We start from the raw sequence: 26,767 nt of genomic DNA on the forward strand, positions 1-26,767 counted from the left end.
ACGTGGGGTCTCATTTTCTCCGTCGGACTTGTTTTAGTATCAGCGCTCAGCAGTCACATGACCTTTGAAGAATATTGGAAAGAGAAAGCAGAAAAATATTGTTTGTTGCGCATATGAATTTTCTCCTTCTGATATTCAGTAAGTAATTACTGTCATGTCAATTGAATCATTTATTCATATAGTTTGTTTATTCCATTGCTTTGTTCCACGATTAAACGCATCTTGAAATTATTCATGTTCGTTCGCTGTATAAATATTAACAAGTAGACACTGATAAACACACGAGACCGATTTATTGAATATGTCCACATAATAAAACTTAAATACTGTAGAGAGTACATACATTTAGTAAAAACTAAATTAAATCCTTGAAATCTCTGTGTGAACATCTACTTTGACTTAGTCCCAAAACAAATGACATGCATAGGTGTGGTTGAATGAAATCCACCTTCTCCGCCCCCTTTCAATCCTCAGGAAATTAAAATGAAATTAAGGTTTCAAGTGTTTTAATTAATGGATCCACTGAATCTTATTTATGGATCATTTGAATCACTTACTTGCCATAAACCATAACTGTTAATGATGGCAGGATACTATCTCCACGTTATGTCAAGGCTAGTAATGTAATGTTTTAGAACCATTTTAACAAGTCCTTGGACTTTCAGTAGGATGTAACTATCTATTTTTTGTATCAAAACAGGTTAAAATTTACGCTGGTTTAGAGTGATATATGCATAGATTGCGTAGCCTTATAGCTCAAAAGCAATGAGGAATGAAATAGACAGGCTTATGTCACATTGCTGTTTGACACAACTACCCAAAGTCCAAGCTTTTGTTGAAATGGTTCTAATGTTCTTCACACTAATGCCTTCACAAAAGTTGATCACTATTAAACAGGCAAGTCCAGTCAAAAGTATAGTTTTTTGACATCTAGGCCTATTAGATAATTGGTTCCCGACAGAGAGCATGGAACCAATTGGTATCTCTTTTACTCAAAACATTGAAAAGGAGAATGTGTGATTAAATGAAAATGTGTATTTGCCTATTTGGATATGCACACAGTGGCTATTTCAACTGTTTTTAAAAGGAATCAGAGAGGTTTTAACATCTTCGGCAAGATGGTTTTCATACATGTACCTGATCAATAAATCTATCGTTTGAAAATGTTACTCCATCTCACACCCACTGTCAAATTGTCTCAACCCATTCTTATTAACCAAGTCGGAAATAATGATGCAACAATATTATCGGATTTGATGTATTTTAAGATTAAGGAATATGTTATTCATGTATTTTGATGAGTCTGGCTTTTGATAGCCACTCAAATTTGTCAAGGGTTAGTGTGAGGAATGTAACAGTAAGCCTGGCCCTGCATTTGACATTGTGAAGATGGCAGCACATTAAGCTAGTGCAAAGTGCTCGAAAGTATATTGTGTAGCTCTTAATGTGACATGAGGCAAAGAAAACTCTAGATGCTTATATGGCATCCCAATTTATGATCACAAAATAACCAGAAAGAATATTTACATTTTTAACCAGGTTTTCCGAAGGAAAAATCCAGTTATTAAAATGGTGAAAATGGCGGGCGGTCGGGCGGCTGCCAAAAGGGTACCCTCATTGTACGGATAACTCCTCCTACAGTTTTCAAGATAGGAAGTTGTTGTTTTGCAGATCAATTGTATATATATCAGAGGTGTGCATATTGCTAGGATTTTGATTTCTGATAATTTATGAAAAAATTACCAGCTTTTGAACTTAGTCATTTTTTGGCAAAATATTGCATATAGGGTACCCTCATTGTACGGATAACTCCTCCTAAAGTTTTCAAGATAGGAAGTTGTTCTTTTGCAGATCAATTGTACATAGGGTATATCAGAGGTGTGCATATTGCTAGGATTTTGATTTCTGATAATTTATGAAAAAAATACCAGCTTTTGAACTTAGTCACTTTTTGGCAAAATATTGCATATAGGGGTACACCATTTCACTGGATATGGGTTGACATGGATTATGGATAAAGTTCACATAAAAGAAAACCCGGTTTGCTGTCACATTGACAGCTTTTCACTTGTTTAATAATTTACCGTGAATTATAAACTTGTATGCCTGTACAACCCAGGTGAGGGTAATTTAAATAACACATTTGTAGGACAATATGATAGCTGTAATCATGCTTTGAAAATTCTGTCTTAATAACTGATCAAAAACTGCATATTTCAGTGGAAGCTAGGGTAATTTTTAACTGGTTTTGATGCAATAACTAGATAATTATGTCCTGTCGAAGGTCCAAGGTCTTGTTAAAATGGTTCTATCATGTTAATGTACTGAGATTTAAAATCTTTATAGAAAAAATAAAACAATTTTTAAGAAGATGGGACTATTACAGTTAAGAAAAAATATATAACTAGATGTACACTATTTAACCAGGTGTCACTGTAATAAATCTTAATCAATATTCTCTTTTCCAGGGAAGCGATGAAGAAAGAATTTTACATTATTTCAGTGTTCTCTTTGGGTAAGATATTGTTAGCAATCCTAGATCTTTGTGTATTTCTGCATTCTTCAGAGACATGCATATTTGTCTTTTAATCAGTTAAGTGTTTCCTGATATTTGTTTCCCAAATTTTGTAATTTTCTTTATGTCTTGCAAAGGTATATTTCTACTTGTCATTAGGCCTATATGGTAGCAGTAGTATTCTTGTATTCAGTGTAATAATTTCTTTGATTTATGTTCTTTCAGTGTGTTCGATTGTCCATGCTGTATCAGGTTTGTGTACAATTACTAAAACTCTATATTCATTGTAAATGATCATATGTTTGATGCGTAAGGCCTAACAAAAAAAATGGTTTGTTTCCGCTTTCATGCTAAAAAAAAAGTAGGGTCGGTCGGTCGGAAATTTTTTTTTTTTCAAATATTTTTTTTCCCTTTAATATTGCAGTATCCATACATGCCGGTTAGATACTGACACTGCTGAATGGTATAAAATCAGAAATACTTTTAATATCATTCCTGACAATTAAGCTGGTCTTAAAAAAACACAAAAATGATATTATATATCAGATACTTCCTCTGCCAATGATGAGAGCATTATTAAAATCTACAACACATGTAAACATACAGCCATTTTGAAACAAAACGTTTGAGTTACACTGATTTGAGAAGAGTAACTGCTTCAAGCTTTTTTGTGACCACAATTTTGAGTAAATCTTTTTCCTATATAATCGGATAAAAACGAAAATAAACAATTTTCCATCAAAAATCCTTAAAAAAAATGTTTTGAGTCGGGGGGTAAAAGCTAGGGTCGGTCTGGAAAGCGGAAACAAACACTTTTTTTTCTTAGGCCTAATATAGTGAACCATTAGGGACTAGTGATGTATGTTTGTTATAAATGTAGATTTTTATATCCCCTGTTACGATTTATAGATAAGGGAACCAGACTAACGTAAATTTGCTGTAAGAGTGACTCTGCTATGAGATGTGTATGCTTTAGCCATGTTTTACTGTATTTCCATCCCTGATGGTAAAAATTTTAAGGTTGCAACAAGACCCTGACCCTTAGCAATGAGACTTTGGTGGCAGACCTAAACGAAACTTGTAGCTGGGTAATAAAGTCCCCCAAATTAACAACAATAGTTGTCCAAGTCACCAGCCTCCACCTGACGAATTCCATGGACAGTGTCCGAGTTGTGGATGGTGACACCCTCATCGCATCGTACACAGATCTGGATCAGAGCGGTAATATCAAATGTCATAGGTTAATGCTATTATTTTTCTAGTCTCAGTTGGGGCAGAATCTATTGTAGGGCTGCAGCCATCATATTTGATGTAATGTAAAATAAGAGTATTTCATCATTGACAGCTCTTATACATTCCATGAAATAATATTGTTGCCTGTATTTTTTCATTATATAATATTGGATCAGATGGGTAAGGTTACGCAAGGTGCTTACTTTTCTTTAAAAACTTGTCATGTTTATGTTTAAATTGGAATAACTTGATCATAACTGATGCATAAATACACATATTAATATGCTTATGGTATTTATCTAGTAAATAATTTTGTCATTATTTTTAGAATCTTTCTCTTTAAGTACAGTCCATGAAAAACATTTCCTGATATTTTAATTTTTTTGTTTTTTGTGCAGGAGATTTACTTGTGAGTAGCAATAACTCACTCCTTGTGCTTGCAAGTTACAGTGGCAAAGGGAGCTCACCCCGAAATGTCACAGTTTCCTTAAAACCACAAGGTTAGTTCCCTTAAGGGCAAAATATTTTAGAAACATTACTATACACTAATGACTTTATGAACTAGTTTTTTATTTTGATTATTCAGTGATATATATAAATAGGGAGATTTTTTTGTTATAGCTGGTGGGGGCAGATACACAGATAATGGACAAGTGAAACTGAATGGCACATCTCTCCCACAAAATGATTCTAGTCCAGTCTACTTCCAGCTAATAGCCACCAAAGGCCAACAGGCAAGTCTCAGACATTTCAATACATGCTTGCATGCAGGCTTTAAATTATCATGCAATGGCTTTGAATAAAAATTGCTGAAATATAGTATTTCCCAAAATAGTTTATGTAAAACACCCAGTACACAACATAATTTTTTGATTTAATGATAATCCCATTTTAATATTCTTAGTACTAAGTATTGAGCCAAAGTGGGTAATAATAGAATGTAGTCAGTAGTATTCTTATGTTAATGTAACATTCTGAGTGAATGCATATAGGTTGAGGTATACTGCTAATTATAATGCCATGCATTGAAGAGAGAGAAAGAGAGTGATGAAGTTCAGAATTTATTCAATATGACATATGAATATTACAAAACAAGCACTAGACTCATTTACAGCATACAGCACTAAGTAAGAGGCATGAAAAAAATTGACAGGAAAATGTTGAGTGCATACTGTACATAAATGATATGTTATATATATACATTGCATATAAAAAGGTAGGTATTCATAACAATCTCTGTTATAATTTTTTTGTGTAGTGGTTTTCTTTTTTGAGATCAATTTACATAGTGTTTGTACAAGAGTCATCAAATTTTAGGAAGAGTTAGTGTGCTCATTTAACTCGGTGATTACCGTTAGATATTTTACACATCTTCCTGACCCTTTGATAAAAATATACATATTATATTGGTAACTTTAAATTATATCAAATATTTTTAAAACATAAATAATGATTTGCAAAATAAAAAATAGACAGTTGAGTCAATAGACTAGACATATTGTTCATGGAGAGGAAGTCAACATTTCAGCTGCTGAGTTATTTTACATTTAACTTGGCACATTTTAAATGTCTAAAATCTGACTTCTCCAACCTCTTGAATCACATTTGTATTAACCTGAGCTATAAAACTATCACATTATGTTTATTATCACAAGGTCCAATACTGAAATGTCAAAGACTAAAAAGATGTGTCTCTTAGGCATGATCACATTGTAATGTCTATAACACTCTGTCATGTCTACCAATGCTATTACTCTTATGCAGACTATCCCATGTTTGTTTACGGTTCATCACTTATCACAATGCTGTAGCCACACTGAATGTTGAAACATCCTCCATCTCTTCATCTTCCACGATGGTGTTCACTTCTGCCATCTCCCCTGACACTTGAGTTCCTTGTCCCTCTTCACTTCCTCCTTCCACCATCATCACCTCCTCCACCTGACTGACATCGCTTTCAGAGGTCACACTGGTCTCGCCCTCTTCCTCGTTCTCGATGAAGATCCCAATGCTCTGGGAAGACACCTCGGCCAGTATGAGCACCGTCATCACTTCCTCCGAGCTGTATGTCGCGAAGATATTGTTGATCAGGTCCTGGATTTCCGTCCACTTTCGGAGGCGATATTCGTCGTACATGTCTCGCATCCACTCTACCATTCCAAGACGGGAGTGCCAGTGCTGGCGGAGCTGTAGAAATCTAAGGGAGTTCCTCTGGTGAAACAGTCTGTTTTTCATGTCCTGAAGTTTGGAATCTGAAAGAATTCTTTGGCATATAAGTACATGTACTCTTTGGTTCACTTCTCATATAATAGTGATTTATTTGTTTGCTTAGTCAACTATAATAGACTTCACAAAGTCCGTACATTATAAAGGTTTTTGGATGGTTGTTTGAAAAGAAGTTGGCAAGCAAATATTCTCCAATTTGCTTCTTAAACTAAATAGAAAACTGAAAAATAAATTTGCGTTTTGCCAAGGAAGTATTTAGACATGATGGTGAAATCCCACTTGAGAAAATCTAGATAAATTTTGGCTCCCTGGGCCTATGATTCATCCAATAGTAAATTAAATTGTGTTAGAATTCTTAATTACTTATTTCAATTCCTTCTTTCAAAACTCAGAGCATAATATTATTTCTTCAAACTACCTGGTTTATATTCTGAGAATTCAGTGTTAAATAAATGCAAATGGTTTTGTAATTTATGCATACATGTCGTTTCATATTTGCTTTATATTAACAATATGAATTTTTTGCAGTATGGTTATTGGATAAGTATTTAACTTAAAAGTAATGCTGGTGTTTTCAATAAAATATTTAAAAATTGAATTTTTCTACCAGTAATCTCTCAGATATCGATGTAGCTATAGGTATCAATGTTCAAGGATAACACAGATTTTTATTCTTCATGCAACAGGTAATGAGGGGTAAAATGTTTTTGACCTGTACGTCTCTCAGTCAGTCCATTTGTCCTTTGTTTTGTTAGTGCAACTTTTCATAAACCGCTGCACAGATTTTAATTGTGTAAAACATTGTAGGTATTTAGGACACAATGTGTAGATCTGTATATTACCAGGAAATGGATCAGCCCTTTTGAACTTAAAATTTTAGCCATTTATTGAATTAAGTAATAAACAGTTTATCAGCACAACTCCATTTAAAACCACTGCACAGAATTTTGTGAATGTGTAGGTATTTAGGTTTATTAGGACACAATGTGTTAATCATATTTTTATGCTGGAAAATCAGATTTCTTTAATTTTGTAAAATGTTGGCCCCTTTGAAATTCAATTTTGGCCATATATTACTGTAAAAGTGGTTATTTATGTGTTGTGGAAATTTACACTACCCGTTGTTACGCTGAAAGTTTTAAAAAATACCCCTGCGCATATATGGTTAAAAAAATCAACACTTCAAAGTGGTAAATCATGCATCCGTGCATTTACTACCAACACATATTGTTTGACTAAAAAAACTGCATACTTAACGACCAGCGTATAAAAAACTTTGAGCAACTTTGTAGGTAATAGAACATGATGTCATGTGTACTGGTACCTGCGCATGCTACATGTACATGTCACATGAAAATCCATGCAATTTCATTATATTATGGGGAATTTGGGCCATTTTGAACGTTAAATTTTTGTTGTTATTTAAAGCAAAAGTACTGGTGTAGGCATGCATATTTACAGGAAGTTTTGATGTGATTATTTGTACATGTAGGAGATGCACCTCTTTATTGTATTATTTTGTGTATACCAGTAATTATAATGTGTCCCCTGCCATTCATTGTGTGTATAATTGTCATGTATTGGGGGAGTGTGAGGTACATGAGCTAGCTTGCTCTAGAATTCCTATTATTTTTTAACCGGGTTTTCCAAAAGAAAAATCCTGGTATTGAAATGGCGAGAGGGCAGGCGGGATGGGTTGCGGGTGGGCGGCTGCCAAAAGAGCATCCCTATTTTACGGATAATTCCTCCTACAGTTTTCAAGACAGGGAGTTGTTGTTTTTCAGGTCAATTGTTCAGAGATGTGCATATTTCTTGGATTTTGATTTTTGATGATTTATGGGTAAAAAAAAATAGTAGCTGTTGATTTTAGACATTTTCTCACATAATATTGCATACAAAGTACTTAATTTCTCTGGATAGGCAGTGTTTATCTATTCAGGATTGACAAATAAGATTATGGATACTGTTCACACTAAAGAAAACATGGTTTGCTGACACATTGACAGTTTTTCTCTTTTTTACTTTTTAAACCCATAAAGCAAAACGATTTTTTGTGAAATCGCACTTCTTGCAAAGATATGTGTGTCTAATAAATATCCTCCTAAAATAATTGTTATCATGTGCCAGATACAAATAAATGTATCCACACCCTTTTGGCATTGCAGTGTTTATATACAAATGATACAATTCAAACTGTGTTATTCCCAGCTTTAATGAACATGCATGCATGCACTTATAATGCTGTTATAAATTCCAAACTTTAATCTTATTTTACAAATTTATATAGATGGTGGCTTCATGTAGCCCCAGCTGTTACCGTGAATTAGTTCCATATTGTAAATAAAAGATTGCATATACTGATATCAAATATGATATATATAACTTTTATTTAAATGTCTTTTTATGTATACATGTTCATTATATATATCATTCTAAAGTGACATGCTGTAGGCCCTAGGGTAGAAATGTTAACAAATCAAGCACAGTTTCCTGTTTGTCTACAGTATGTATTTATAACTATATGTATATAGAATTCATCAATTATTTTTGCACCATTTTTTTTTTGTTTAGGAAATGTGTCCTGTTGTACATTGCTTTGGTACTTATACAAGGGAAATAACTCAATGAAATTTTTTGGTAAAGAGAATAAATATTATGATATACATCTTTTACAAATAGAGAACATGGCATTGATAAGGTCATTCCCCAAGTCACTCTATACTCAAGGTTTAAAATTTCAAGTGTTATGCAGAGAAGCCATGTAAATTAATTGAAGAAGTTTTTACTAATAATAATGTTAAATTTGTGCTAATATATGTTTTACTTGATTTAAAAGACTCATTTGATTAATTGTTAACCTTTTGAATTATTTTGATGCAAACTAGAGAATAAACAAGACCGGCATGTAAATAATATTGCATTTTAAATGAATTATACCATTGAGATTTGTACTTTTAATGATATCAAAGGATTCATTATATTTCATGTTATCATATAAGATATCATTGCAGGTGATGGCATTCTCAGTATAATTAAACAATTTTTATTTTGAAAATCTGTAGATCTTAAAACAGAACAAACTCCAACATCATATAATTTCTGACACATGAATATTTTGATTTTCTTAGGAATAGATCTAAGCTAATTGAAATTTTAAATCTAAAGTTAAACCCCTAAATCATGAAGTTTACTGATTTCCTTACCTAAGAGGTACATCTGTTGAACAGCTCTGTCATGGCTCACAATCAAACGTTGAAGTCTCTCAGCTACATCCCAAAGCTTCTGGTTGTCCATGTCTGTCGATAGCTGTCCTGGTATGGCCTCACACGGACCCCTTTTCCCCTCTCTAGTTCCCATGCTGTCCTGCTGTTTTGACAATTATAAAAACTGAATTTATTTGCTCTACATTAGCACAGCAGGGGCTTTGAAGTTTGTTAATTGGGAAACCGCTGGATTCCCACTTCAAACAGTACCTAAGTGATTGGTGTAACATGTAATTGTGTGTTATGAAGATAGGGCACCTGCTGGGGTATCAAGGCTTGTGTGCTGACCAGGTAATTGGGTCATAATTACCTAGATTAATCTTGTCACCTCTGTGAAGAGGGCCACCTGCTTGGGGTCCTTTTGTTTATCTACCTGTTGAGTAGGCAATAATTACAGCTTTATCTATTAATCTGCAGGTTTTTTAATTGACCATATTTTGATGTTATCAGTTATTTCTCCAAGCTGACATCTTCTGTAAAAATGTATTTTAAGGATTTTTAATTGCAATTTTTTTACATTCCCTTTTGATGTTATCAACATAATTATGTAATATTGCAGTCATTAAATTTCTATTTTCTGTGTTATTGTACATTTATAGATTGTGCTACTTCCTTATTATCTGAAACACATTAATTGAGTGTTGTAAGGGAAACTAAATAATTGCAGATAGAAATTATTAAATAAGAAAATTAAATAATTAAATTTAATTTAATTAAATTATTTGTTTTTATCTGCTGATTTATAATAATTTTGATAAATATATATACAAATAAATACAAAATATTACATTTTCAGAATGTTAATACATTTATGCATGGTTGTATAAAACAATGTTTAAAACAGATATTTTAAGATTATAGCTTTTTATAAGCTCACCTGAGCTGAAAGCTCAAGTGAGCTATTCTGATCACATTTTGTCTGTCGTCCGTCTGTCTGTCCGTCCGTCTGTCCGTCTGTCTGTCTGTCCGTAAACTTTTCACATTTTCAACATCTTCTCAAGAACTACTAGGCCAATTTCAACCAAACTTGGCACAAATCATCCTTAGACAAAGGGGATTCAAAGTTGTGAAAATTAAGGGCCACACCTGTTTAAAAGGGGAGATAATTAGAAAAAAATGAAAAATTTCGAGAAATTTTCAAAAATCTTCTTCTCAAGAACCAGAAAGCCAGGAAAGCTGAAACTTGTGTGGAAGCATCCTCAGGTAGTGTTGATTAAAAGTTGTGAAATTCATGACCCCCGGGGTAGGGTGGGGCCACAATGGGGGGTCGAAATTTTACATAGGAATATATAGAGTAAATCTTTAAAAATCTTCTTCTCAGAAACTAAACAGCCAGGAAAGCTGAAACTTGTGTGAAAGCATCCTCAGGTAGTGTAGATTCAAAGTTGTGAAAATCAAGACCCCCGGGGGTAGGGTGGGGCCACAATGGGGGGTCGAAGTTTTACATAGGAATATATAGAGTAAATCTTTAAAAATCTTCTTCTCAGAAACTAATCAGCCAGGAAAGCTAAAACTTGTGTGGAAGCATCCTCAGGTAGTGTAGATTCAAAGTTGTGAAATTCATGACCCCCGGGGGTAGGGTGGGGCAACAATGGGGGGTCGAAGTTTTACATAGGAACATATAGAGTAATTCTTTAAAAATCTTCTTCTCAGAAACTAAACAGCCAGGAAAGCTGAAACTTGTGTGGAAGCATCCTCAGGTAGTGTAGATTCAAAGTTGTGAAATTCATGACCCCCGGGGGTAGGGTGGGGCCACAATGGGGGGTCGAAGTTTTACATAGGAATATATAGAGTAAATCTTTAAAAATCTTCTTCTCAGAAACTAATCAGCCAGGAAAGCTGAAACTTGTGTGGAAACATCCTCAGGTAGTGTAGATTCAAAGTTGTGAAAATCATGATCCTTGGGGGTAGGGTGGGGCCTCAATGGGGGGTCGAAATTTTACATAGGAATATATATAGAGTAAATCTTTAAAAATCTTCTCAGAAACTTATCAGCCAGGAAAGCTGAAACTTGTGTGGAAGCATCCTCAGGTAGTGTAGATTCAAAGTTGTGAAAATCATGATCCCTGGGGGTAGGGTGGGGCCACAATGGGGGGTCGAAATTTTACATAGGAATATATAGAGTAAATCTTTAAAAATCTTCTTCTCAGAAACTAATCAGCCAGGAAAGCTGAAACTTGTGTGGAAGCATCCTCAGGTAGTGTAGATTCAAAGTTGTAAAAATTATGATCCCTGGGGGTAGGGTGAGGCCACATTGGAGGGGGGGGGTGTTAACATTTTACATAGAAATATATAGCGTTAATCTTTAAAAATCTTCTTCTCAGAAACTAATAAGCCAGGAAAGCTGAAACTTGTGTGGAAGCATCCTCAGGTAGTGTAGATTCAAAGTTGTAAAAATCATGATCCCTGGGGGTAGGGTGAGGCCACATGGGGGGGGGGGGTGTTAACATTTTACATAGAAATATATAGCGTTAATCTTTAAAAATCTTCTTCTCAGAAACTAATCAGCCAGGAAAGCTGAAACTTGTGTGGAAGTATCCTCAGGTAGTGTAGATTCAAAGTTGTGAAAATCATGATCCCTGGGGGTAGGGTGACAGGGGGGGGGGGGGGTGTTAAAGTTTTACATAGGAATATATAGAGTAAATCTTTAAAAATCTTCTTCTCAGAAACTAATCAGCAATATTCTTTATAATTGTTAAAACTTTGGCTCCAGGACAATTCTTCGGCCTCACAAGAAGGTTCAGAGTTTGATGTAGCTAAATATCCCATATATAAGCAATTGTAAAGGATTTTTTTGAGAACTGCAATACTCAACATGTGATGTGACTATAAAATTGAAGCAGGCAGCTATTTTTTCATTAGAATCTTTTTGTATTACTGTATTGAGTTGTTGCCCTTGATTTATTGATTCTTGATTATTTTAATTAATGCATCCACTGTTAACCAATTATTGTGATGATTATTTTTATACAATAATAAATATTCAATGTATATAAGTTGTTCTGCATCAGAAGTTTTGGGTTAGGCCGGATTAGTTTGTTTATTTTTGATTTCCAATTTTTAGATACTATGAATTATTTTCGGCCAGCACATATATAGGGACAGTGTCTATTGCATAATGATGAGCGACTGTTTGGGATTAAACTTGAACAGGTATGGGTAGATTGAGTGTGTGAACATCCATGTTTTCTAACCTTCGATACAAAGTGTGCGGTCATTCCTGCTCTATATCGCATTAATACAAGTGTACAGTCATACCTGCTTGTATTGGTGGTGGTTGAGGCGGAGCACTAGTGTATGGTCATCCCTGCAGGTGTTCAGGCCTTTCTAGCGCAAATGTGCGGCACTCCCTGCTTGCGTTAGGTTGAGCTGTTGGCGGAAACGTTGGTACCTGTTGAGTTGCGTAGGTGTGCGGTCATCCCTGCCTGCGTAACGTTGAGTTCCTATATATGTGCAGGAGCGGTGATTAAAGTCTGCTCTTGTAAATATTGGCAGCAATCAGGGCTATCCGAGTTCCAAGGGGGAAAGTGGATTTTATTTATACAGGATCTACGTGTATTATTGTACATTGTCCAGATTGCTTGTATTATGACTCCATTAAGCTGACTTTATCATACCTATTGTTCCTCAGGTGAGCGATGTGGCCCATGGGCCTCTTGTTCATTCTTTGATCTTGTAAAAAGTAAATGTTTGCATTTGGGTTAAATAAAGCACATGAAATGTACTTTTTTATTATATCAATATCTGTTTAATTAATTGTAGGTTCAGATTCTATTGAATGATAGTAACCTTACTCCCACACCTAGAATTGCTTTCTATGACGGCTTGAAACCTCTCCCCGATAAACTATTGGTGGAACTTGGGTAATAACATTTATATAAACAAATGATTCTTCTTTGTATTAAAATGTTTATAAGACGTACACCTTTAAATTTTTGATATTTCAACGATCAAGAAAAACACACAGTAATTTGATAATAATTGTGCACCCAACACAAAATAAATGCATAACAGTTATTTAGTTGTAACAGTTGTATTTTGTATAAATAATACACTTTTTGATAAATAGAATGTATATATTATAGATGATGCAATTTGTTCATGTTTATCCTATTTTAACAGTACATACAGTCAGTTCTTCCCCATAACGTCTAGAACTGGGGCCATGTTGGTAGTCGGCAAAGACATAGATCAGCAGGAGTTCTTTTCTGGATTTTTCAAAAGTGTTTCATCTGGTATGTTAAGACTAAATATCAACCAAGTATATTCCATTGGTCATTGGACAATAAACTTGCGATATAGCTAAAAAAATTCAATATATGTACATGCATACTCATTGGCAAATAACCCCCACACTAAGAAAGGGGTGTTTGATGTTGCTCAATCCTATCTCTTACTGGTATTTGTAAATTTATTGCAATATGCATGCACATTATGGACATTTTTTTTATCCGAAAGAGGTGCGTTTTTTTGCATAGAATGTAGTAGGTAAAATGCTACATCCCTATGTACCCTGTAAACTTTATAAAGAAATTAAAAAATCTTTTTAAAACTGCATGTCTTACAGTTTGTACCTTGCTTCTCTTCCTTAGGATGTGATATCATTCTTACATCAGCTACAATGAGTTTTTACATGCAAAGACCGAAAATTGAGACACAGTGCTCCATTGTGGCAGTTCCAAGGAATAAAGGTATGACTGCAGGTACAAGTTATACTGTATAAATTTTGTTTGTACTGGTAACTAATTGCTTGTAAACACTCTTCTCTTCTCCAAATTATGATAAGCTCAATTTCCAGGTAAAAGCATATATTGTACAAGATGCAAATATAAATTATAGTCATACAGTTTGGTTGTAAAATTTTAACAGAAATATTTTAAATTTGACAATGTTTGCAATTTCAAGATATCAATTAAACTAGTGAGCTAAATGGAATATTATACGCAATATTAAACTTATTATTTGCACCGTAAAATTATATTTTTTCTTTAGGAATAACATCTTTTAGGATCGAAAGTCTGAATTTGTGTCCGAACGAAAGCGTCACAATTTACGAGGGTCACAGTCAATATGATAAAAGGATCGCAATGCTAACAAACCAGAGTTCTCCAGTCACACCCGCTATTTATGTCAGATCTGAAAAAGGATTCTTGTACGTACGGATTAGAGTAAATAATGAAATATGTAATACATGTACTTTCTTTTTAATTAACTTTACTAAACAAGAGTAATTCCTTAATTATTTTGAAAATCTGAGCAATTATACATGTAGCTAGAGTATAAAAATGGTACATATTTACAGCAAGACATACCTGTTAACCTTTCAAAGCTGCTATGTGGGAGAATCTCCCCCTTACCAACTTGGCTAGGGGGGAGATTTTGCGGTAAACGACATTTTTTCACATGAAATGCAAATATGTATTAAAAATACTGTAAGATACCTTATTTTACGATAATGATTGTAATTAATACATTTGCAATCATTTTAAATTTTATTATTTCTATGACTACCAGTGTGCAATTACAACTTGTGTTGCTGTACATGTTCAGAAAACTATTATTTTGTTTGCATGGTACAATACAAGAAGTCAATAGTGCCACTTTTTATATTCTTATTGTTCAGTATATTAAACCATCACTGCATGCTGACATCTAGGGTAAACACTGAAAATTTATTTTGCGTATTTCGAATTTGCAGTGAAACCCAGTTAAGAAAATACCAGTAAATAATATTCATTAAAATTATTTTTTGCCTTATATATAGGATAGATTTTTAATTCACAAAACAACATGTATTTCTCCAGTATCATTTAAAAATGATCTCTGTTGTACTATCTATAGCATCCCTGTAATTCATAGTACCGGTACTATAAACTTTAAAAACTCTTGTGAAATGCATTTTTATTGGTAGCTTGTATGAACACTCAGTGTTCCAAACTCACTTTGATTTTTACGGACCATGCTGGCCAGATAGAATTAGTCACGACTCACTGCACGTGGCTTGGGTGCTTTACCTGTGCACCTGTTAAGTGACACCACTGGCTGTGTATTGTTTTCTTTGGTGTTACAGAGTAAAATCAAGATGTTTTAAGCTTTCGCTTATTTTTCTTATAAGGCCTATGCATAACTAAATACGTAACTGATTTAAGTCAAAACCGGAAGTAATCGTAAAAAGTAAACTGGACTATAACATGTCATACTATGATCACGGTAGACAGTACTTGGATGGATTTTGATGTATTCAAGCTACACAGCAGCTTTTTGAGCTCAAAATCAGAGAAAAACCCGCAGTGGTTGTTGAAATTTGCATGTAAAGTTTCAGAGGTTTGGGGGGGGGGGGGGGGGGGATGGGGAAGACAAATACGATTGCGGGAGAAATTTGTCTCCCGCGCGGGAGATAGGTTGGATGCCGGAGATCTTAGATTTTTAGGCTGTTTTGCGGGAGTCTCCCACGCAATGCGGGAGGGTTAACAGGTATGGCAAGATATTTTTTATTCATATAAATATCATTAATAGAACTGCTTTTGCAAAGGTGATATGTTAATAGGTTTAGGCTGACAAATAGTTACATGCAGTCTCTTAATACATGTATATCTTTTATTTGAATTGTAGAATAGAAGTAAACTTGAAGAATAATTCTCAGTGTTCAAATGGAACCATTCCTATAGTGCTCTCTGGGATGTATTCTGCAAGACCAGGTAACGGTCGAGTTCAAAGAATTCGGTACATGGACTGCATGCTTTTGAAATTAAAGGGCATGTATAAGATTTTTAGCTCACCGAGACGAAGTCAGGGGGAGCTTATGCTATACCCTCGGCGTCGGCGGTGGCGTCGGCGTCGGCGTCGGCGTCCGGACCTGGTTAAAGTTTTTGTTGCAGGTTCTGTATCTAAGCTATTACTTGTCCTATCTTCACCAAACTTGCATGGATGATGCATCTGGACCTACTTATGGACTTGAAAGACTTGGATGCTGAATCTGAGTCCTAAATTTCAGATGCTGGAGGAGGTTAAGGTTGTTGGACCAGGTTAAAGTTTTTGTTGCAGGTGCCCTTTGATAGCAATATCTAAGTTACTGCAGGTCCGTACTTCACCAAACTTGCATGGATGGTGTGTCTTATGATACTGATGCACCAGACAGGCTTGAGTGCTGAATCTGAGCTATAGGTTTCGGATGCTGGAGGAGGTTAAGGTTTTTGGACCAGGTTAAAGTTTATGTTGCAGGTGCCCTTTGATAGCAATATCTAAGTTACTGCAGGTCTGTACTTCACCAAACTTGCATGGATGGTGTGTCTTATAATACTGATGCACCAGGCAGGCTTGGGTGCTGAATCTGAGCTATACGTTTCGGATGCTGGAGGAGGTTAAGGTTTTTAGAGCTGGTTAAAGTTTTTGTTGCAGGTGCCCTCTGATGATTATATCTTAGTAACTACTTGTCCTATCTTCACCAGACTTCCATGGATGGTGCGTCTTATGATACTGATGCACCAGACAGGCTTGAATGCTGAATCTGAGCCATACGTTTCGGACGCTGAAGGAGGTTAAGGTTTTTAGAGCTGGTTAAAGTTTTTGTTGCAGGTGCCCTCTGATGATTATATCTTAGTTATTACTTGTCCTAACTTCACCACACTTCCATGGATGGTGCGTCTTATGATACTGATGCACCTGACAGGCTTGAATGCTGAGTCTGAGCCATAGATATTGTTAAGTTTTTTGGAACAAGTCACATGTTTAATAGATAATAGTACTTTTTCAAACTTGCATAGTTGATTAAACTGTAGTATGAATGAATCACAGAGAATCTTCAGATGCAGAGCTTGATCTCCATTATCAAGAATGCTAAAAAATATATCTTAGTTATTACAGGTCCTAACTTCACCAAACTTGAATGGATGGTGTGTCTTATGATACAGATGCACCTGACAGGCATGGATGTTGAATCTGAGCCATAGGTTGCGGATGCTGGAGCAGCTTAAGGTTTTAATTGCTAGTGCCCTCTGATGATGATATCTTCATTATTACTGGTCTGAACTTCACCAAACTTGCATGGAGATGCGTCTTATGTATACTGATGCACCTGACAGGCTTGAATGCTGAATCTGAGCCATTGGTTTCGGATGATGGATAAGGTTTAGTTTTTTTGGAACAGGTCACATGTTTTATAGATGATAGCTTGCATAGTTGATTTAACTGTATTATAAATGAAATGCAGAGGTTGCTTCAGATGCAGAGCCTGATCTCCATTATCAAGGATGCTAAAGAAATCTCCTACCTCATTCAAACCTGCTCGATAGATAGATGTGATTGTTGATAAATGATATAACATGATTCCTATTATATAGAATTGTATAGTATGAAACAATATTGTTCAATATGATACAATATAATATCATATGTAATATTATAAAAAGTTATATGATACGATATGATATTGTATAATTTTTTAAAATATTTTTATTATGATATTGTATCATGATATCGTTATGTATAGTATTGTATATAATGATACAATATTGTATAATATTATATTGTATTATGAATTTATTATTTAATCACATCTTACTGTTACATAAGATATTGCAAAATATAATATTGTATCCTATGATACTATATTGTATATTCTATAATATTGTATCATATGTTTTTGTGTACAGGGTAATATGATATTAGTTTCTGTAATATAGAATTATATCATATGAAATTGTATAATATGATACTGTTATATTATATGATATCGTATCATACGATATTGTATAATATGATATTGGTTTACAATATGATATATTATCACATCACATGAAATTGTATTGTATGATATTGTAAAATATATTATTGTATCATATGATACAATATGTAAAATATTATATTGTATTATATAATATTTTACTTTATCACAGAATATTGTATCATTTGATATGATACAATGTTGTTTCAAATAATATTGTATCATATGACACAATATCATATTATGTATCAAAAATGATACAGTATCGTACAATATCATACTATATTATACAATATAATGTCATATATTTCAATGTTATGATGTATTATGTAATATGATATTGTAATATAATACTATATTGTTTTATATATTATGATATTGTATTATTTGATCAAATACAATAGCGTATAACACAATACAATGTCATATCATAAGCTACAATATCATATCTCATCATTGTTTATTATGGTATTCTTTTGTATTATATGATATATGTTGTAAATATGATAGGATGCAATATTTAATTTTACATTATTGTATTGATTAACATATGAACATATGATTATCATACAATTTTTTAACAGATGATATACGATATTGTGTCAAAACAGAATCCCTGAAAATCCAAGATCATAAAGTATGATTTTCATTTAATATGATAAAGGTGGTCTCAAAAAGGTGAAGTCTCATAAGGGTGATGTCTCGTCTCGGTGAGCTTTGTAATCTGTGATTACCTATGTTTTTCCATGTGTACACAATTCTTCTATTTTAGCTTGTGGAAAGACCCTGAAATCTCCTGAAGGAACAATTACAAGTCCAGAGTATCCTAACCTGTACCCGTTTAATGCTAATTGCAAGTGGAATCTTCCAATACCAGAAAATAGTTCCACTTTTGTGTATGTTGCCATGGAAACTGCTGCTCTAGCATCCAATCACACTTTGAGACTCCAGGTTGGAAAATATTTATATTAAATCGCCTTTTACTTAACATTTAATTTATTTGTTTAACTTCAAAGGAACTCATGGGAATTAAATTTTACATGTGTGGATCTGGAAGTGTTAACCACCTGGGTTGTCTGAAGGATGCTGGGGGGGATTGGGGTGTAAGTGATGTGTTTGATAACTTTTTATATGAATTTAAAAAGTTTAAAATTTCCAAAGGGGGGGGGGGGGGAGGGGGTCCTGACCCCTCCTCTAGATACACACAAGTTGTTGTATGAAGATTAAGTGTATAGAGGGTATTTAAGTTGCAAGTGAATTCTACATGAATGCAGCTTTTAGTCAACGTGTATATCCAATGTCAAATGGTAATGTTGCTTGTACTCATATCAACATAAGCACAGTCCTATATACTCTTGTTCAGAAATGGTTCAATCTGCATGTTGATAAAGTGATATGTAGTACATTGAGAACTGATTTTAATTTTATGGCAGGATGACACAGGAACAGCTTTGTGGAAATTTTCTGGAGACCACCTTCCCTCTACAGACGCAGTTGTTAACTTGAACGAGTCAAATATTGCACAGCTGGTCTTTGACAGCAGCGCAGAATTAGGTCAAGGTGTTGGAAAGGTCAGCAAAGGATTCAATGTCACTTATAAGATGCTCAGTAAGTATTGACTTTTTGTATATATTGGTACAGTGACCTTGTATATGTATTATTCACTGTCAGCTTTCATTAATTATCTCCTCTCATACATTTTGACAATTTTATTAAATTTCTAGTAAAAGAAGGTGACAGTTATTGTAAAGAAAATAAAAGTAACATATTCATCTTGTATCTGAAAATGAAATTGCATGATTCTGTGTCTCGGAAAAAAAATGAAGATTTAAATTGATACATCGTGTGTTGCAGGATGTGGTGGATATCTGACGTCCCCCAAATCTAGCATTGAAATACCAGAGAGGATTCCTGAGGGGGAGTCCTGTATCTGGGTCATCAGTCTTCCCAAGTCAGGGCCCAATAACAGTACCAATATCGTCCAGTTCTCCCTCTCACACCCCAAATTGTCTTCAAACTCAAGCATGTAAGTGTCCAATGCCAATTAATGCACCTGTTCCAGAGGTGTTAAGAAAGTCAAACATTAAAGAACGTCAATTTTAGAAGACTCTCAAATCCGTTAGTGACCATCATTCAAATTATTACATATAATTTTTGGCCTAGACTTATTCTAAGGATATGATATGCAGTTGTGGGTCTATTTGATGTGGATTTCATTATAGCATATTAACTTACTGGTATAACCTTTTGAGTGAATTCTAACTTCTGAATGTGTTTTTGATTGTTTAGAGTTGTGTTGGATGGAGGAACATCAAAGTCTGGAGTCTTCAAATTCAACTCTAAACAGTCCCAGGATTATCTCAGTCGCACCAATGCACTGTGGGTAAAAATGATGGCTCCAACCAAGGTCAAGCTTAGCTATAACACATACAGTAAGTCCTTGATATATAGTGGTAACAAAAATTCTTTTTAAAATGAAATTGTGATTTCTGTTCTTTTTCTTGGTTACTTAGAAAGAATATATGATTCATCTAAATGTTAAAGCTTACATTCGTTCATTTAGGATTAAATCTCTTTGATTTATGATGCATGTATTTCCACAAATGTACATGCATGTTTCTTACAATCCATGAACATGAAAATGAATGATTTGACAGTGGTACAGTATAAACATTATATTTAGGTTGCCAGAAGAAGGACCAGTGTAACAATGGGGTGTGTATCCACCCTGACTGGATCTGTAATGGGGTAGACGATTGTGGGGACATGACTGATGAAAATAACTGTCCGATAAACTCATCAAAAACTGGATGTAAGTACATGTATTTCCCCAATCTCAAGAGAAGAAGAACTGGGCACTGAGAGATTTATATGTAAACGAAGTTAATGCATTAAAAATGCATGAGCACAATTATATCAGAATTTGGTTGATGACTCATCAATGATGAGGAAATAAAAATAATGTCTGCTTGACTGGCTATCTGTCCACAAGCTAACAACCTTTGAACTCTCTTAGATAAACTTTTCTTATTGGTCATTAAAATGTCATGCTCAGGAGACAAGGTCAGGGCTAAAGGGTCAAGGTCATTGATAGATCAAGATCAATTTTTTGTAAGGGGGACAGTATTATGGTGGGGGGCATAGTGTTTCATCGATATAACTTGTTCACAAATTGTTCTTAATTTTCTTTGTAAGATATATGCTTGTACTAGGACTGTATATGTATTATGTATTGTATAAAAGCTCTTGATATTGACCATTAGATGCATCTGTTACAGTGAAAACTTACTTGGTGGTAATAATCGCTTTGATGTCCTTCGCCTTTGGAGTGGTCCTGACCATTGTGATACCGGCAGTGTACAAGCGGTGTCGTTATCCTAACTACCGCCACCTACAGGATCTGATGGAACCATCTGTCACGTGATCAGTGGTAGACACACCCCACCTGTCAATCAGAACCACCCACACATTCCACATTTACATAGCGATGCCACTGTTTTCTTGTTAAGTTGCCATTTTGTAGATCAGATTTAAGAAATTTTGCAATACTTGGACCTCTCATCTATCCTGAGCTTTGAATAATGTGTACCTGGTAGTTGTACATTAAGTTAAAATTTAAATATTGTACAATGTATATGTTATAATTCTCTAAAATCACAAGTATAAGACAAAATATATTTGTAATATTTTAAATGATCTGAAAGAAGTTGAATTTTTTTCAACAGTAGATCTGCCAACTGAAAAAAAATCTCCTCTTTTTTTAGAAAGCAAAGTTTAATCATTTTTACTATTCCTTGGGATTAATTGATCTGAAGTGTTGTTTTGGATTTCCTATTCTTTTAGAGGAGGACTTTGTCTATGCTGGTATATACTGTTACTTTATAATTTGCTTGCAGTTATATTTGTTACTTGTTTATCATTGCTTTATACAAATATTCAATGCATAATGTATCTTCGACTTTCTCCATATTTGTCTCTCAATAGCTACTTGGGTATTTTGGAGGATTTTTGTTTTAGTTTAGTTGAATTTTTGATATCAAAAACCAGATGTATTTAAAAATGTTGATGCATATGATATCATTACGCATATATGTAAGTTTGTTTGGATATGTGCCCATTTAAGTTGTTCCTATAAGAGTGAAATGATCTGATTGTACAACTAAACCAGCTAGCATGTTCCTAGATGTAAATGTTTTTCAAGGTCTTCCTTTATATCTTTAAAAACCCCTTTTTGTTTTAAACATTTTTGTTTTGTGAAGTTAGAGCCGTTTTAACCAGAGCTTGGACTTTGGGCAGTGCATGACAAAATCCAATTTAGTGAAGGTGGGGTCTTTTCATGCTTAACTGTCTATTCATTGGTTGATATTAATAGGTATGAATACATTGAATGCAACAACATTCATGGAGCTGTATATTTCAGTTCAAATGGCATCAATTCTACACAGCAGAGCAGATCTTGGGGGTAAAACCTTCTGATTTTGACAGGCAGTGAATATTAATGAGCTTCTCTTAGCAAATTAGAAGAAAGATGGTCAATATTTTACAGCTTGTGTTGATTGAGCAAACTAGATAACATCCCACCAAAAGTCCAAGCTCTACATATATATTACACTCAGATATGTAAATGATGATGATTAGTTATTGCATATTCATATTAGTTATTGCATATTCATATAAAAGAATACTCACTATGTTTTCTTTATTAGGAGAAAATATGTGCAGAACTTGAAAATTTGGACTTTGACAAAAGTGAAATATTGTTTTGTGTAATACTCTAGTCTTTGCAAGTTGTTGTAATAACAATGGAATCTTGTCTGTGATGTCGAACTGTTTGTAAATGCTCATGTCTTGCTTTGGTAAATACTGTAAAACAACTTTTATTTGTGTATGAAAAATTTGTTGTGAGGTTTGCAAGAACCTATTCATTGAAAAAATTTTCTTGCTGTAAACCAGTTCTCAAATTTCTCTGGTAATTTTTTTTCCCGATAATCTGCATCTTGATTGCGAAAATAAGTCACTGCAAACCAGTTTATCTCTGGTAAATCACAATTTTAAGTTGTTGCAAAAAAAAGTTGATTTACAGTATTCAACATTAGTTATGTTACGTATCTAGAGTTAATCTTCTTTCGGTGATATTTTAAATATTTTCTTGTACATAATATGCACACATGCATGTACAATATATATAAATCTCTCGGGTTTTTTTAAACTTTGATTTTATGGGTGTTTTAGGTTTCCATCTTTTTGTTCTGAATTAGTGCTTTTCTATATGATTTGGATTTATCATTTTCCACAATCCATGATAATTTTGCCGTCCTTGACTAATTGGTGTGCCTTTAGAAAATACCATTGATGAGTTGTGGTTGTTAAAATAAAAGACTGAATTGATTATTTGTAAAAAGTTTATATGAAATAGTCATTCATGCAGCTTTAAATATAGATCTGATGAATTCAGCGCCCTCCCCCAATGTTAAGAATTATTTATTATATGCTTTATAGTAACATTTTATTTACAGTAGAGCCTCTTCAGCATCGACGCCCGTTATCCATTGGCTTCAACTTTTTACTGGAAACAATTTTCAGACCCATGTAGAATATTATCTATGCAAATGTCATCGGTTCTCATTTTTATTGAAAATACTGCACAAAGTCAGGTGTTGGACCTAATACTAATGTAAGTTTGTCATGTTTTTCATGTTATGAGTTAACACCTGTTCAAGGCTTATTACAATGTATGTGTTTTCTTAATTTGTATAAGGGAGATACTACTTCACAATGAATTTACGGTGTGAATATGCAACATTATGCCATACAAGTTTGTAATAAAATTTGTTAAAGAAGAAAATAGTTGTTTAAAAAAATTCATTGGTTGATTGTTCCCCCAAAATGATCAATTAATAGCACTATTTATTAATTGAAACAGCCAATGATAAAATGAGTGTGTTAATCAGAATTTATTTTACAGTATGTTTTTTACTAGTACAAAATATGTTCTATTGAATTTACAAAAGCTTCACTGTATCAATGCCCTTAAGCAAAAAGATGTATGTAATAACTATTATAATATATTTTACAAACTTTAAGTGTACTTAATAACTTATGATATTTTTACACAATCTAAACATATATGGCCCTTAAGTTTTCAAATCATAATTCCGTTTCCAATTTTTGGAGCATTCCAATGTCGTGGGAGACTTGTTATCCGGCCATGATCATACAATTGTCTGAATCATCTTCGCCTTCCTGTATTGCAAACCCGCCCTGAAGGATACGAAGTCAACATTCGATTGAATGAAAAAAAAAAAAACAATATACGTATAAATATATATTGCATTTCCGTGTTTAAAGGAACAAACATACATCCCTACTTGAAAACAACATGGATGTGACTGGTTTCAAATGCATGTTCAATAAGGATATCTTCAACTTTTGAAATAACATTTTTGGCTTGGTTTTCCACTTCTTTGACAAATTTCCAATTGGGCATCGACAAATTTATTTCCCCTTGAATAGTGACAAGTTAAAAAAATTTGACGACCCCTAATTTTTCTTTTTTAAAGAAATTTTTGAAAATTAAAAGGGAATATAACATGTATGGTTGCTGACTTGTTTATCTCTAATTTAAAATTTATGTTTCGAAATTTTTTAAACACGTGATCACCTGTGAACTGTTACTGGACGAAATGATTGAGTTACGTCCAATAGTATCGGGTTGGGAATTTCCTGGCTTCCTTAACACGAGGCTAGGGTTGGAATTTTGAGATCGATTTCTAGGGATGGCGCGCGGATCCACACAAAACTCCAAAGTTTCACTAGTGCCATTGTCACTAACACTAATTGGAATATCTCTCCGCCAACTGAATTCGCCACAGAACTGAAAAAACAACAATCATTAAAAAACCCACATAAATTGCTTCAAACTTAAAAAAAAATTGGTTGATATTTCAATAATAATTTTTTGACAAGAGTACTGAGTAATTTGCAAATTAGAGTAGTTTTGTACATTGTTGAATTCTTTGAGATGTTCCTCCTCCGCTACCGATGGGACGACCAGAGTTGGGGCCATATACAGGGTATCGATTTTCCTGATAGCTTCTCTGACGTAGATGACTCGGTGTGGACAGTTGACGAGAGACGGGTAGAGTCCCTTTGGATCATTCAATGAAATGCGTTCAATTTATTCATGTATAAATTACGGGTCGTCAGTTCAATATTTGAGACTGAAGCATGAAGTACTAGACAATAGACACATGAAATACCAATGATTCCAAAATACATAGAAAATAGGAATTCCAGGCGAGGAAGTTGTACACTTTAACCACTAAGCGTCAAATGTTTAGTCTAGACTTCGTTCTATGATAGGTACTATGAGAAAACCGTACCTTTTTGTTTGACTGTTTTTCGTGATCTGTTGATTCCTTTTTGGGTTCTCCAGTAGTTTTCTGGCAAACAGGCGGTGCTTTGTTGAGATTTTCGCGAGATATATCACTCAGATTCTTTTTTAGACCGTTCAGACCTTTCTCATTTTGTTTGCTGTCTTGTTCAGCCTCTGGGGTAACAGACCTCTGAAACCAAAGAAAATAGGAAATTAACCAGCAAAAACCGTAACGAGTCTTCTGAAAAAAAAAGACAAAAGAGGGCTCTCCAGAAAGCTCAAATAATGACGAAGAGGAGAATGCTGATGATTATTTGTGAATTGAATTTAATTTACTGATATCAATTTTTTGCTATGTTTACCGATTCCCGGTGATCAGGGGTGAGAAGAAACTTGTTGACTCGGTCCAGGACAGCGATATCGTCCTTCCCCTGAACATCTCCAAGCCCTGTCAGACTGACCTAGTATATGAAAAGTAGGACAGTTAAATATTTACGGGAGACATTTTAAAAATTATCACGAAGTTTAACCAGACGTAATTTGTTGTACACATGTTACCTTCACGATTTCTCTCCTTCTGTTGAGTAAATAGTCCATCTTATCATCCTCATCTTTCTCTTCCAACAAACTAAGGTTTAAAGGCTCTGGTTTGAAGAGCTTTGAGCTTTTCTAAAATAAAATGCATGTTTATTACTTGTATCAAATTACATACACTGTAAGCATATTGTTCACATAACAAACTACATTTGAAGCATCGTAACCTACTGTGGTTTACCTTTAGAAAGCGTTTTTCCGATCTGCTGAACTCCCCCGACGGCATTTTGACAACACAAAGTAAGCAACTGATTATGACGTCACCCTATTATTACGTTGTTATCATAAACATCATACTATGAAGTGCTCAATCATACGATTGTGACTTCACGTTTTGATGACGGTGAATATAATTTCTCGTTCAATTTTTTTTTGGGGGGGGGGGGGTGTTGTGTTTATATGATAATCATACAACATGAAGGGCTTCTAGTTTGTTAAAATACTTATAAAAGTGGATGCTAAAGAATCTAAAGAAATTGTTCTTTTTATCTCTGAAAAATCCCAATTCTTGAACAGTATGACGATGATTTAATGAGAAATGAATATAACGACGAATAGAAATGAACTTAATAATTTTTGTTTTAATCGATGTAATAAAGAAAAAAAATGACCGATGTGATACTTAAGATCTATACCTAAAACGACTTGAAGGCTGCATATATGCCATAAATATACGTGAGGAAGTAGATGTTTTGGAGCAGGTTAAAGTTTTTGGAGCTGGTCACATATATGTAGGTAAATGTCTGTATTGACATTTTAAACCTGTATGGTTGATATCAATATCGATACAAGGGTTGATCCAAAAGTAATATCACGCACTACAAAAAAGCTGTATTACA

At 34.1% G+C, this 26,767-nt stretch overlaps 3 protein-coding genes across 4 annotated transcripts; 1 reads left to right on the forward strand and 2 right to left on the reverse strand.

The window, feature by feature from the left end:
- The first annotated feature begins 34 nt into the window (after positions 1–34).
- On the forward strand, positions 35–23,804 carry LOC128193158 (cubilin-like). Of its 2 annotated transcripts, none has more exons than XM_052866441.1 (17): positions 35–138; positions 2,469–2,515; positions 2,741–2,767; positions 3,536–3,736; positions 4,147–4,248; positions 4,370–4,482; positions 13,000–13,100; positions 13,360–13,472; positions 13,830–13,940; positions 14,230–14,389; positions 15,850–15,935; positions 18,732–18,910; positions 19,393–19,567; positions 19,814–19,985; positions 20,249–20,391; positions 20,643–20,771; positions 21,238–23,804. In XM_052866441.1, the coding sequence occupies exons 2-17, from the start codon at positions 2,476–2,478 to the stop codon at positions 21,381–21,383; spliced, it is 1,998 nt and encodes a 665-aa protein (XP_052722401.1). In that variant the 5' UTR covers positions 35–138; positions 2,469–2,475; the 3' UTR covers positions 21,384–23,804. The 2 variants fall into 2 exon arrangements, with proteins under 2 accessions (XP_052722401.1, XP_052722402.1); XM_052866442.1 differs by having other exon boundaries at positions 36–138; positions 13,830–13,928.
- On the reverse strand, positions 5,401–9,812 carry LOC128193160 (uncharacterized). The gene is made up of 2 exons (XM_052866445.1): positions 9,178–9,812; positions 5,401–6,000 (listed from the first exon to the last, which is right to left on the reverse strand). The coding sequence occupies exons 1-2, from the start codon at positions 9,329–9,331 to the stop codon at positions 5,546–5,548; spliced, it is 609 nt and encodes a 202-aa protein (XP_052722405.1). The 5' UTR covers positions 9,332–9,812; the 3' UTR covers positions 5,401–5,545.
- Positions 23,186–26,238, reverse strand: LOC128193159 (uncharacterized). Its single transcript, XM_052866444.1, has 7 exons — positions 26,110–26,238; positions 25,893–26,003; positions 25,697–25,795; positions 25,342–25,524; positions 24,963–25,106; positions 24,621–24,833; positions 23,186–24,220 (listed from the first exon to the last, which is right to left on the reverse strand). The coding sequence occupies exons 1-7, from the start codon at positions 26,152–26,154 to the stop codon at positions 24,158–24,160; spliced, it is 858 nt and encodes a 285-aa protein (XP_052722404.1). The 5' UTR covers positions 26,155–26,238; the 3' UTR covers positions 23,186–24,157.
- Between the last annotated feature and the right edge of the window lie 529 nt (positions 26,239–26,767).

This window comes from Crassostrea angulata, chromosome 7 (genome assembly GCF_025612915.1).
Source record: "Crassostrea angulata isolate pt1a10 chromosome 7, ASM2561291v2, whole genome shotgun sequence".
NCBI lineage: Eukaryota > Metazoa > Mollusca > Bivalvia > Ostreida > Ostreidae > Magallana > Magallana angulata.